Source organism: Alligator mississippiensis, chromosome 5, assembly GCF_030867095.1.
Source record: "Alligator mississippiensis isolate rAllMis1 chromosome 5, rAllMis1, whole genome shotgun sequence".
NCBI lineage: Eukaryota > Metazoa > Chordata > Crocodylia > Alligatoridae > Alligator > Alligator mississippiensis.
In genome coordinates this window covers 52,103,784-52,115,859 of record NC_081828.1, presented here as the reverse complement: position 1 = coordinate 52,115,859, position 12,076 = coordinate 52,103,784, and the positions used below count along the sequence as shown (strand labels likewise).

General features: G+C 41.2%; 1 protein-coding gene across 3 annotated transcripts in view; it reads left to right on the top strand.

The window, feature by feature from the left end:
• ACBD6 (acyl-CoA binding domain containing 6) overlaps positions 1–12,076 on the top strand; it is a 140,083-nt gene that overhangs the window by 50,741 nt on the left and 77,266 nt on the right. For all 3 annotated transcript variants that reach the window (XR_009462442.1, XM_006272407.4, XM_014596041.3), the window contains exon 5: positions 10,934–11,039. Coding sequence is in view for 2 of the 3 variants with exons in the window: in XM_006272407.4 (XP_006272469.1) it covers positions 10,934–11,039 (106 nt within the window). In the remaining variant the exon portion in view is untranslated. The remainder of the gene's footprint in view (positions 1–10,933; positions 11,040–12,076) is intronic.

Below are 12,076 nucleotides of genomic sequence, written 5' to 3'. Positions count from 1 at the left end.
GTTGTGTGAATTCTGTTCAGTTGTCCTCAGTGCTGACTCCTTTTAAGTCATGGTGAGCCACTACATAGTATATATATTTGGCTACTTCTTTACTTCCTGAACTGAGTTGTGCCTTTCTTTCCCATTTTCAATTATTCCTGTTTCTTCACGAGCCTTGAAGGACTAGCAAATATCACCAAATGGGGCCCCAAACAGTTCACCCAGATTTCCTCTGTCACCCCTTTTCTCAATCTGGAGCATAAGATTAGTGTGGTCCTATCCTCCATTAGGTCGAGCTGGGTCAGGTTGCCCCTGCATATCATCTGTATGTAAATTTGTGTAGCATCCCTGGACTTGTAGCAAAAATACCCAGTTTCGTGAGTAGGAGGCTACGTATAGATCCTTTGTGGGGATCATGGATCCTTTGTGGGGCATATCTGGAGTACATACACATACAGAGCACTGCTGAGTTATGGGATCACCAAGGCTTGAAATGCTGTTGACTCTGCTGGGGTCCAGCCCAATGACCTATAAGCCCAGTGAACCATAAACTTTTTGGTTTTGAACTAATATCATGCATAGTTTGTACTATATATAGGTAGGTACAGAAGTTCTACTTAAAATTGTGTTTATGGGTACCTGTGCTAATATTTGCAGCACTTAAAAAAAAAAAAACCAAAAAAAAAAACAAAAAAAAAAAACCAAAATGCATCAATATCTGGACTAACTAAATTACTACAGGCATGTTTATTTCAGTCAATGGTCTCAAATTTGCTCTTCACTTCCATGCTCTTAAGGAGAGTAGGGTCTGACAGTAAGGGATGGAAATGGGCTGTGAGGGAATAAACTGGGGGGTGGGGCCGAGGGCAAGGGGGCTACCTGATTCTCCCTAGCCCTGCAATTTATTTTCCCTGCTGTAGCAGTGGAAGGGGAATGAATTCAAAGTAAACGTTCAGTAATTAGATTCTGTACTTGGAAAGTTATAACAAATGTATAAGTCTTCCCTGTACAGAATCTAAATATCGGGAGTCTTGTATTCAGAGTAGTCTTATACTTGAGTGAATATGCTAAGCGCCAAATTTTAGGGATTCAGATTTGCAGATTTTGGCCAAAGTGCAATTGCCATGTTGTACCTATGTCTAAAGCTAGGTAGAGCTCTAGAAGTTGCAAGAGCAGAAGTTTTGTGGAGGTGGTATGATCCCACCTTGTCAGTAATTCTCAAAGGGATAATTTGGAACACAGTGGAAATAGAGCAAAAGTGTTAGGTTTGATTTAACTGGCATTGATTTCAGTCTGTTTGTAATATTTAAGAGCATCCATACAAATAGGTTATACTGATGTGACTAACACATTTAGAAACTCAATTAAATCAGTGCAATTTGTGAATATACAGTTCAGTCTTTAATGTCAAAAGTTTTTCTGACTTAAGACCCAGTTTATGTGCTTTGGGGTAGTAAGGAACTTGTCATCAATTAAGGAGGCATTCATAATCTTGCCAGTAAGTGGCCCCATAACTAATGTAGAACAATTGCTTGCCATAACCCAGTGTTGTCAAGGTCAAGCACCCTTCAGGGACAGAAATTTTATCTCTTATTTGTAAATTTGTCCTGCTTGCTTCAGGCATCATATCAAAATAATATGCATTTTTAAAGGGTAGTTGAACTTTTTAAAGTTTCTCTTGAAGGAAAGCTTTAGAAATGATTTGTAATTTCAAACTACATAAAACAATGAGTATAATGAATGACATTTTTGCTTCCTCACAGTGAAAGTATTATTTTAATCTGGTGATCTCATTACAAGTACAAAGAGTATAAATAGTTTAATCATTTTGTGAATAAACAGTTGGAACTGGAACTTAATAAACGACGAGATAAGATTGCCTGCTGCTTCACCAGCCAAGTCTCATATATGCTACATAACAAGGAGATGCACAAAATACTGTTGAACCAGAAATAATGTGTTGTTATTTTTCTTTTTTAATTGATAACAAGTATTCTACAAGTATTACAATAGACAGGTGGAAACATTCACATAACAGAAGTTGAACAAGACCCTTGGCAATAATATTTATGAAGATGTGGGAGGTGGACAGGGTACCAGTGGACTGGAAAAGAGCCAATGTGCCCCTCTATAAAAGGCAAAAAGGAGGACTACAGACTGGTTAACCCTACCTCCCTGGGAAGTTACTAGAGCATATCCTAAGAAAGTCCACTTGTAAGCATCTGGAGGAGGAAAGTCTGATTACAAGCAGCCCGCATGAATTTACTAAGAACAGATGCCAAACAAACTTGATCTCCTCCTTTGACACAGTAACAACTTGGGCAGATGAACAGAATGCTGTAGATTCAGTGCTCTGGACTTCATCAAGGCTTTTGAAATTCTCACGTGACCCTCGCCTAAACAAATTAGAGAAATGTGGGTTGGGCAATACTATAACATGGATAGACAACTGGTTCACTAGCTACAAGCAAAGGGATGGATTGTGTTAGAATGGCAGGAAGTTTTGAGTGGAGTGCCACAGTTGTGTCCTGGGACCAGTGCTGTTCTGCCTATTCGTTAATGATTTGGATACTGGAATTGAAAGCTTCCTGAGCAACTTTGCAGATCACACGAAACTAGGAAGGACTGCAAACATGTTGGAGGATAGGAGTGCAGTTCATAAGGATCTTACAGATTGGATATTGGGGCTGGAGCTAATGTAGCTGCTCAAAGGGTGAATGTGATTTTGGGATGCAGCTATAGAAGCATTAGGTGCAGAACACTGGAAGGTGATCATACCTCACGACTCAAACTAGTTAGGCCTCATCTTAGACTACTATGCGCAGGTTTTGGCTCCAAATTTTAAAAAGGACATGGTGAAGTTAGGGAGGGTCCAGAGGTAGGCAACAATAATGATAAAGGACTTAGAAGGCAAGTCATATGAGAAGAGTTTGAAGGAAATAGCCATGTTCAATTTGTGGAAAAGGTGTTTAAGAGAGGACTTGATTGCAGTCTTCAAATAGCTGTAGAGTGGCCAATAAAGAAGAGGGGAAATGCCTTCTCTTTCTTGCTGCAGAGAGTAGGACACAGACTAATGGCTTGCAGGTGCAGCAAAGTAGGTTTACATTGGATATCAGGAAAAATGTCACTGTTAGAATAGTGAGGCAGTGGAATAGTCTGCCTAGGGAGGTTGTGGAATCTCCATCATTGGAAATGTTCAAGAAGAGGTTGGATAAGCAGGGGTCAGAGATGATCTAGGACAGCGTTTCCCAACCGGTATGCCGTGGCACACTGGTGTGCCATGAGGCATGTCCAGGTGTGCTGCAGAATTTTGGGCTGGAGCCGTACCCCCTGCTGGCTGGAGCCGCGCCCCCCCCGCTGCTGCTAGGGTCACACAGACAGGTGCAGGGTGTGGCTCCAGCTAGTGATTTGTATCCACATGCTGTGTTCAGTCCCCCCCCCCCCCTTCCCTGTTTGGCCGCTCGCCATCACCCTCACTCCCGGTCTGTGCCCGGCCACTCCCCCCCTGCCCCACTACACATTTGGCCGGCTGGTGTGCTGCAGGCTGGGAGAGGCCCGGTAAGCATGCTGCTGGAACCAAAAGTTTGGGAAATGCTGATCCAGGAATAGAGATGCCTGTGTTCTTCTATGGATATTTCCCAGGCTTCTGAGCTTTGCTGGTTACAACACAGGACTGGGAAGGATTTTTTTTCCTCTGCTGCTGCTACATGTTTGGGTGGGGGTTGAGGGGTTGCCTTCTTCAAGCACTGAATGTTGGCTGCAGCCAAGGCTGAGGATTTTGACCAGGGGGTGCTAGAGGTCCTGCTGGGACTTAATACTGTAGATTCTTAGCTAGGGGGATCTTGTCCCTCCACTCAGGGTCAGACCAGTCACCTTGTTTGGGGTTAGGAAGTATTTTTACCTTTTGGGTAAATTGGTGAGCGTTCTGTGGGGCTTTGCTTCCTCTGTAGTTGGAGGTGTGGCCCTCTTTCTGGGATCTCTTGAGCATATTTTAACAACCTGTATAGCAGCAGGGCATTCGCTGCTGTGGTCCCCCTACTTTGCTATGGTCAGTTAAGTGCTGTCTTGTGGTTGTGGCAGGTTTGACTTTGTAGTTTTGTTAATAGACCAGGAGTGTCAAACATACAGCCAGTGGGCTAGATTGGGCCAGCAAAGACCCACTATCTGGACTCCAGTGCTGCCCCTCCATCTAATCAGACCCACACGGGACATAGCATGTGCCTGTGGGCCTGATCTGGCCTGTGGATTGGCCCTATGCTCATCAGTGTGGGGTTAGACAATGGACTTGGAGGATCCATTCAAAGTAGGAAGCCCTACTTTACTTTTCTATGATTCTGTGAGTGTGCAATAATATAATGCTGCTAGCAGGCCATTTTCTTTTTGATTTAACATAAACAATTCTTCTATAATAGTTCAGGCAACCTAAAATTATGTAAGATTTGTTCCTTAAATCTTGGGTTTCTCAGACTTCATTCTCCTTATTTATATTTCTGATTAGATTAAATTGGTGATCCAAGTTAGATAATGCCGAGAGAGTTCTGAGCTGAGTTAAATTGGTTGTGTTGGGGATCATTTAAGAAAGATGCCCTTCTCTAATGCAAATTTCCACCCAACCACTTCAATATGTTCTGAAGAAAGGAAGAGCCCTTTGAGCCACATGTACTTCTGAGGAGGCCCTGATTAAGCTCTAGGGGATAAATTTAGGAGCTAGACATAAAGCAAGAACTAAAATGTCAACAAATGATGGGCTATACCCTCATTCCCCTCCCCCCACCTTCTCCTGTGCAAAGATTTGATAGTTCCCATCATGTTTTGTAGTCCGTTTGATGCCATGTAATCTTTCAGAATTTTATTAATCCCACTAACACAGTCAGCCATCTGGTCCCCTCTGAGCTAGACTAGACTAGTGCAAAACTGGAATGATTGATGGGCTCTGGAATTGATTAGTTGTTCTGAGACAAATGAACTGTTTTGGCAGAAAATACCAGAGGTCACTGCGTGTGGTCAGGCATAAAGGCCTGCAGAATTTTAAAGAGCTGCTTCCACTATGCACTTGTAAAGTTGCTGTTTCTAAACAATAATGGATTTTGAAAACATCGTAGTGATTAAGAGTGTTTTTTTTCCTTCCCTGGGAATGCTTTAGTCCTAACTGATCACAAAGCTGCAGAATTAGGTATAAAAATGGGACCGAGTGTTCTTGGTTTGGGAATAAAGAACTCTGATTGGTATTATGTATGTACGTGCATGCAGAGTGGGTGCACCACAGATGTCTGTCGCACACATGTTGGGCTATAAAACCCTTTGAAAGAGCTCCTCTGATTGGAGAAAACCAAGCAGGCTGCACTATGTACAGCTACTGCAAATAAGCACAATTGCTTGGAAACAAAACACTTAAAAATTCAGGCACTTCTTACTCTTGGTGGCATCTAGGAATAGCCAGTCTTTTGCTTATGTTAATTTTAAGAAAATTATTTTGTCATGGCTATTGCAACAACTTGTTTTGTTTTTCATTTTAGTCTGTATGCACGTGCACATGTGTGTGTCTGTCCTTTCTATCTGGATTGTGTTTTTTTTTCCTTCTTCAAACATTGACCTGGCATATGTTTTCTTTAGGTCACTGCCCTCCACCTTAAGGAGATTTAACATCTATGAATGGGAGTGACTGTTTCCCTGCTGCCCCTTATCATACAATGCTGCTAATCTTCCAAATTGCACATGCATTTTTGTGATGGGTGGAGAACTGGATGACACATGTCTTATTATGTCCCAGGTACTCTCTGAGGACAGCACACAAGTGTGTAGGCAAGTGGGCAACACTTCCCTTGAGGAAACCTGACTGTTCAAAATAAACTTGAGTTATGGATTTATTCAGCCTGTAAAACCTCAGCTGGCATAAATAATTGAGAAAGCAAAGGTTTGTCTGTGGTGCATACCTCGGGGACACATGCCTTCCTCCCTCCCTCCCACCTCCCTTTCTTATGAAAATGATCCCAGTTGCACTGATAGATAATAACAACACCAAGCAATTAAAAGCTATGGGTGGCTGGAGAGAGGAGAAAAGGTTCAGTTAATGAGCTTTTCCTTTTCCTGTGCCCAGGAGAGCCTCAGAAGTGACGAGGCGATTAAAGCGAAGAGATAATTATAGATTATGTGAAAATGGGTCCCTTGGGGGGAGAAGGCCTTGACATAAACAGTAGCTGTTGCAAGTGTCTCCTGGCTCCATGCTTGCCTCCTGTGCTGCGCTTCATTGAGTTTCAGTATGCTTGGCGGCACTGTGCCAAGCAGACGGGCAAAGCCACCTGTTTGCAGCACACAGGCCCTTCCTGGGCAAGGTGGCATTCTTCAGCCAAATCCTTCTGCACAAAACCATTTAGGATCAATCCAAAGAAAGGGAAAAGGTTGCTGATAGTGATGGAGCATAGGCATCTGTTCACTGCTTTGTTTTAAAGGTAAAGAAAATAATTCCTTTCCCTTTTCTTTTTAAAATTTAGAAATTAATGGGTTTTTTTTCTCCCTACTTTGCCTTTCCTGGAACTCTTTGTGAAAGACTAAAGAGCCAGTTGGTTTATAATGGTACAGTTAGAGAGAAATTAAGGTTTAATTGATTAACAATATTTAAAAATTAAAGCTACTTCAGAATCTTTGGTTTAAAACTGTTTAACTTGCATATTCTGCGTGGGTAGAAGGAAGGATCTGCCCATTCAAAATTCAGTTTACCTTCAGTTAAGGTTCAAGGAAGCCCCCATTCCAGGTCTGCTGCTTCCAGTGATTTCAGCAAAATGGAGGGAAACCGGACTTCATATTCCTCTTTCAGAGCTATTGGCAGAGAGCAGAGAAACATTTTTGGCTACTGTGTTTGTCTGTAGGGAACAAAACCTTTCGGCTGTCATCAAAAAAACCCAAAAAAGCCAAGGGCACAGACACAGTTTTCCCTCTTGGTAGGTGATCTTTAAATAAAATACTAATTCTACCTCTCTTTTACGTTGGGTCAGTAAAATGAAAAATGGATTATAGCACTATAGAAATAATCTATAAAGGAAACAAAACAAGATTTGCCTTTTCACATCTTTTCTATCTCCAGTGCATTCCTACTTCTCTTTAATAATAAACCTTGTATATTTCATTAGCTTGAAGTTTTGTGGTCTTTACCATTTGTAGATATCTTAAATAAGACAGATAACATGTATGTTTTAACTCAGTTTTGGTCAAAGTCATTTGATAGAGGTAATCATTTTAAATCTTCCTTTTTCCTTTAATGCCATGCAGACAGCAGCCTTACAGTGTTCCCCAGCTATCTCTTCCTCTCTGCTGCTCATTTTTTAGCTTCTGTTGAATCCATCACAAAGAGGTTTCCGAGCCATTTGCAGAGTATCCACCAAAAATTGGACCGGTAATATCTACATATTACACAATACTCTGACAAACACTGTTTTTTATTAAGATAAATCATTAGGAAAAAAATCCCCCTCATCATTCCAAGTTTCTCTACTTGGGGCTCCCGGTATTTTTTACCTGTGTCTTGAGCAGTCTTAATTGTTATACTACAGATTGATAATATTAGTCTTCATCTCTTTTGAATCAGATTGCGAAAAGACTATTCTGTTAATCTCTTAAGAACTCGGTTTCTGTAAATCCAAAGATACCTATATTTACTTCCTGTGTGTCAGAATGTGTATAAGCATGTAAGGTTGGACCTGCTTTTCTAAAATTTCTGAAAACAGATTGGGTTTCTTGGAACTGAGCTTTTATTTTTTGAATACTGTGGGCTTTGAGAGCAGTAGTGGTTCATGATTGGTATAACTGTGTTGGCTACACCTTAGGCTTCTGCCAGAGTTATGCTGACAACACTTCTTTTTTCTGGGATAGCTTGTTTCACCCATGGGATGTTTTTACCCATGCCACTATGAAGCACACTTGCTAGTATAGCTATGTGCATAGTACAAGTGCTTCGCAAGTTAAGATGTTAATATTCCTGGTATCCTGTATAATCCTACCAACTGTACTCTACATTGTTCTGGTTTATCTTGGTTCAGATAAAAAAATACACCAGTTACAATGATCAGGGGTGCAAGTTTTCTAGTGTAGACCCCTTTCCTTCAGTTATAGGAGAAAGGAGGGTTTTTCATAAAAAGGTATGTACTCTTGAGTACTGTTGAAGTGATGTAGCCATGATGGTCCAGTAAGTGTGCAAGAGGCAAAGATATCTGTGGTTGATATTTTTTTATTGGACTAACTTCATGGTTGGGATAGATTTAAACAGTATTTTCAGGTACCACAGTACCCTTCCTTAGGTCTCTAGGAAAGAAGATGATACAGACAAGCCAAATAGGTGGGACAAAGTTTTGTATAAAACTCCATATGTAAATCTCTAGGTTAATATCTCTAAGTTTTAGTAGCAGAATGTAAACAGATAATACTTATTTATGCTACCAGCATTTTTCCCATAGTCTCATTTCTGTTGAAGCACCAGTCACAATTCTTTTGCCAAGGGCTTCTCTTCATCCCTCATTGGATGGCAAGGATCATCATCTTTAGTTTCTGCTTCATTTTGTTAGTGTTTATCTTAACCTTCCAAGGCAAAGTAAGGTCAGTGTATTCCCAAATAAGATAAGTTCTTTTGTATTTTGATAACATGGAGTCAGTCTTCCTGAAATTTGTTTTGTCACATTCTGCATCCTATTTCTTCCTGGTCTAATAAACTCCCTGTTGGTTGTGAACCTACACCAGCAAGTTCTCCATTCTCATAGAAGACTTCCTTAAAGATTATGAACTGTGGGTTCTGCTGTTTGTCTAGATCAGTGGTTCTCAAACTTTTTAGACTTCATTCCCCCTCAGTCCATAACTTTTCTAAATATAATGCCACCCCATTTAAACTTTTGTTTATTACAGTGCTTTTGTCTTTACACAGGGGCCAGGCAGTGGAGAGGGCAAAAGGAGGAGAGGGGAAGAGCGAGTGCTTACCTTCTCCACCCACATCACCCTCTTTAAGATCCTGTGACAACCCAATTGAGAATTACTGCTCTAGATTAATCATATACTGTGGCATAATAGAACTGAGTTACAGAAAATCAGAATGCACAGTGGGAGAGCTAACCAGATGCTTTTCTTAAATTGTGTGGCACTGTCATGCATTTTGTAATGGAGAGGTTACTTTGGCCTCCTTACAGATTTTTTTCCCCCACTACAACTGTTTTGGTTTGTTGTAATTTTTTTCTTTTTTTACCAACAAATACTTAGAGTTGGTAACCTCTTAGTGAAAAGAGTTATGGCAGTGTGAAGGGGTCTTAAATTGGTGTAGCATATCCCTTTTTACATAAGAGAATAAGCTATACTTGTATAGGCACTTTTATACTGATATAACTGCAGCTATACTAGACCTTTATGCTTCTGTAACCAGACCAGTCCTGTTAATCTGGTAGAACTTTCGTGTGTTGACACAGCTTTTGTGAAGTCCTTGAAAGTCCATAAAGGCTGAGGACCGGTGTTTTATTTTACTTTCAGTCAGTCCACAAACAATTACTTAAACTCTTGTCCAGGGTCAGATTGACATAAAGCTTGTATTCATATATCAGAGCACCAGGCTGAAATTTGATGAGGGGTATCCTGTACAGCAGTTTGCAGATACACATTCATTCAGCCCTGTTCTCCTGCTGGGAAATTGGCAGGTTAAGGTGCTGCAGATGTTGGAGTTAAAAATGGATCTTTCAGTGAGGAGTGATGCAGTGCTCTGTTGCAACATGTTAAACCTTCTGTTTTTACCAGCCAACATGAAACAACATCTTTAACATAAAGGTAACAAGACATTTTATAGACATTGTATATAAGATTCCTTATGACATCATGGAACAGCTTTATCATGCCCAGCAGTGTAGCTTGTATGCTGGAGGATGACAGCTGGGTCTTCAGTGTGCATTAGACTTAGAGAGATAAATGTTCTTAGTAATGGTTTTAGATTTATTTGTGCAACTCCCATTGTGCATCAGTGGGATTTGCAGGTAAAATCTGAAATCCTTATACCACATCCCTTTTCAAACTTCACCCCAAAGGATATGTTACCATAACATTAAACCGTGTTTGAGCACAGCTGCACCAGGCAACCAGGCATGATCTCACTTAGTGTTCTGAGTTCAGTCTTTAGCCCCCTGCAACCCCTCCTGGGAGCTTTGGCAAGGGCAGTACACCTGGTTCTTTAGGAGAGTGAAGGGTCTTTAGTGCTGCCTTGAATAATCTCTTCTTATTCAAACACACACATGTGCGCGCACACTTACCCACCCACCCACCCCTGGATGGAAAAATAGAATAGTATTAAAATATCTTGAATCTCCTTTCTAATAACTCTTTTTGTTTGTAGAGAACTGTGTCAATGGATGGAGGCTCTTTTCTGAGATATCCAGTGTTTCTGTAGTGCTTCTGTAATGTTCCAAACACCAGAGCCTCTGTGGAGGAATCTGGCAAAGAGGAAATTGATTTTGAAGAAGATTTTATAGATATAGATATATAGATATATCTTTGCCACCATTTATGAGAAAGGAAGACTAGAAAATGTGAATGAATGTTGAATGAAGGCTTTCCTATATATATAAGAGGAGGGACCAAATTTAGCCTTATTTTCATTTGCAGGATTTACAATGACTTATGCCTGGGTTGAGTTTGTCTTGTATAGCCTAACTTTCTGGATTTCATATGGGAGTTTATTAGTGTAAGCAAAGTCTCTCTCTTTTTCTCTCTTTCTCTTGTACAATATTGTTCAAACTAACTTTTACTTTCTAGGGAAACAGGCTGTGCTGTCTTGTCTTTGAGAAACATTATTCTGCATGACAGCTTTGGAAATCTGTTCCACTCCAGTGAGGATGTTGAAATTAATGTATCTGCAAGTAAAGGTAGCATCTAATGTGTGTAGTTTGTGTGTTACATAGTAAGACAACATATTTTTCCACTTTTGTTTCCTAATTAGGGAGGAGGATAAGAACATCTTTGATTACTGCAGAGAAAACAACATTGACCATGTAACTAAAGCTATCCAATCAAAAAAAGTGGATGTGAATTTGAAAGATGAGGAGGTATGAAAAGAAAAGCATATGTTGATCCTTTGATGGTTTTGCATGTTAATTCATGACCCTAGATTTTTTTTTTTGAATTCCTGTTTTAGAATTTTTATAATCCAGGTACTAAATATTTGATCAGACATCTATTAATTGAGGCAGCAGTGTAATCCATCCAAGCAAATAATACCACCTTGCTAGTTTTAACTAGGTTTCTGGTGGATGGACCACTAAAAATAACAGCATAACAGTACCAGGAAGTTTCTTTTTTTTCCTATAGATCTTGGCAACACTAGCACATTGAGGTCCCAGGGGCAGCCATGATGCCCCCTGGTGGCTCTGTGACTGTGGCTCACTCTGCCTATAGGGTGCCCTCCCTTCTATCTTGTCTGCCACGCCTTGATGTTCCTTATGATTCTAAAAGAGAGGTTGCTCCTGGGCTTTCCCGTGGGCCTCAGTTTGGCTGAATCCCTGCTAGGGTTCCCCAGCACCCTACTGTTCTTCAGTATTCCCCAGGCCCCTCTCTGGGCCTCACTCTATAACAGTGCCACCGCAGGGCACTTCAAGCCTTAGGGACTAATTGCCTGGCTCCAATCCTTCCCTACATCACACCCCAAGCCTCATGGGTGTTATGGTAATAGTGTTCTCTTGTTGGGGCTTTGGGCTCCCTGACATCCACACCTGTACTCTCAGTTAGGCCTTCTAGCCTTGGCCCACTGTATCAGACCTGGCTTTGAGGCACTAGCTCTGGTTTGGCCCTTTCAGACACCAGACCCCTGGTCCCTGTCTGCCTCTCTGGCCTTACACACTGCCCGCTCCAGGGTCTAGAACTGCTCATGCCTTGAGCCTGTCTCTGGCAGAGCTGAAGGTGATCATGTGCCCCTTGAGCACTAATGGGACCTCTGTATAGCACCCCTACAGTCCTAACCCAAACCACCAGTGTAAAACTGTAACTCAAATCATAAGTCCCTGGGCTATAACAGAAACACCAAAGGGGAAACAAACCCTCTGCCCCTTTAAGAGGGAAAGCCTTCCCTTCTCTTTTTGTGCTGGCA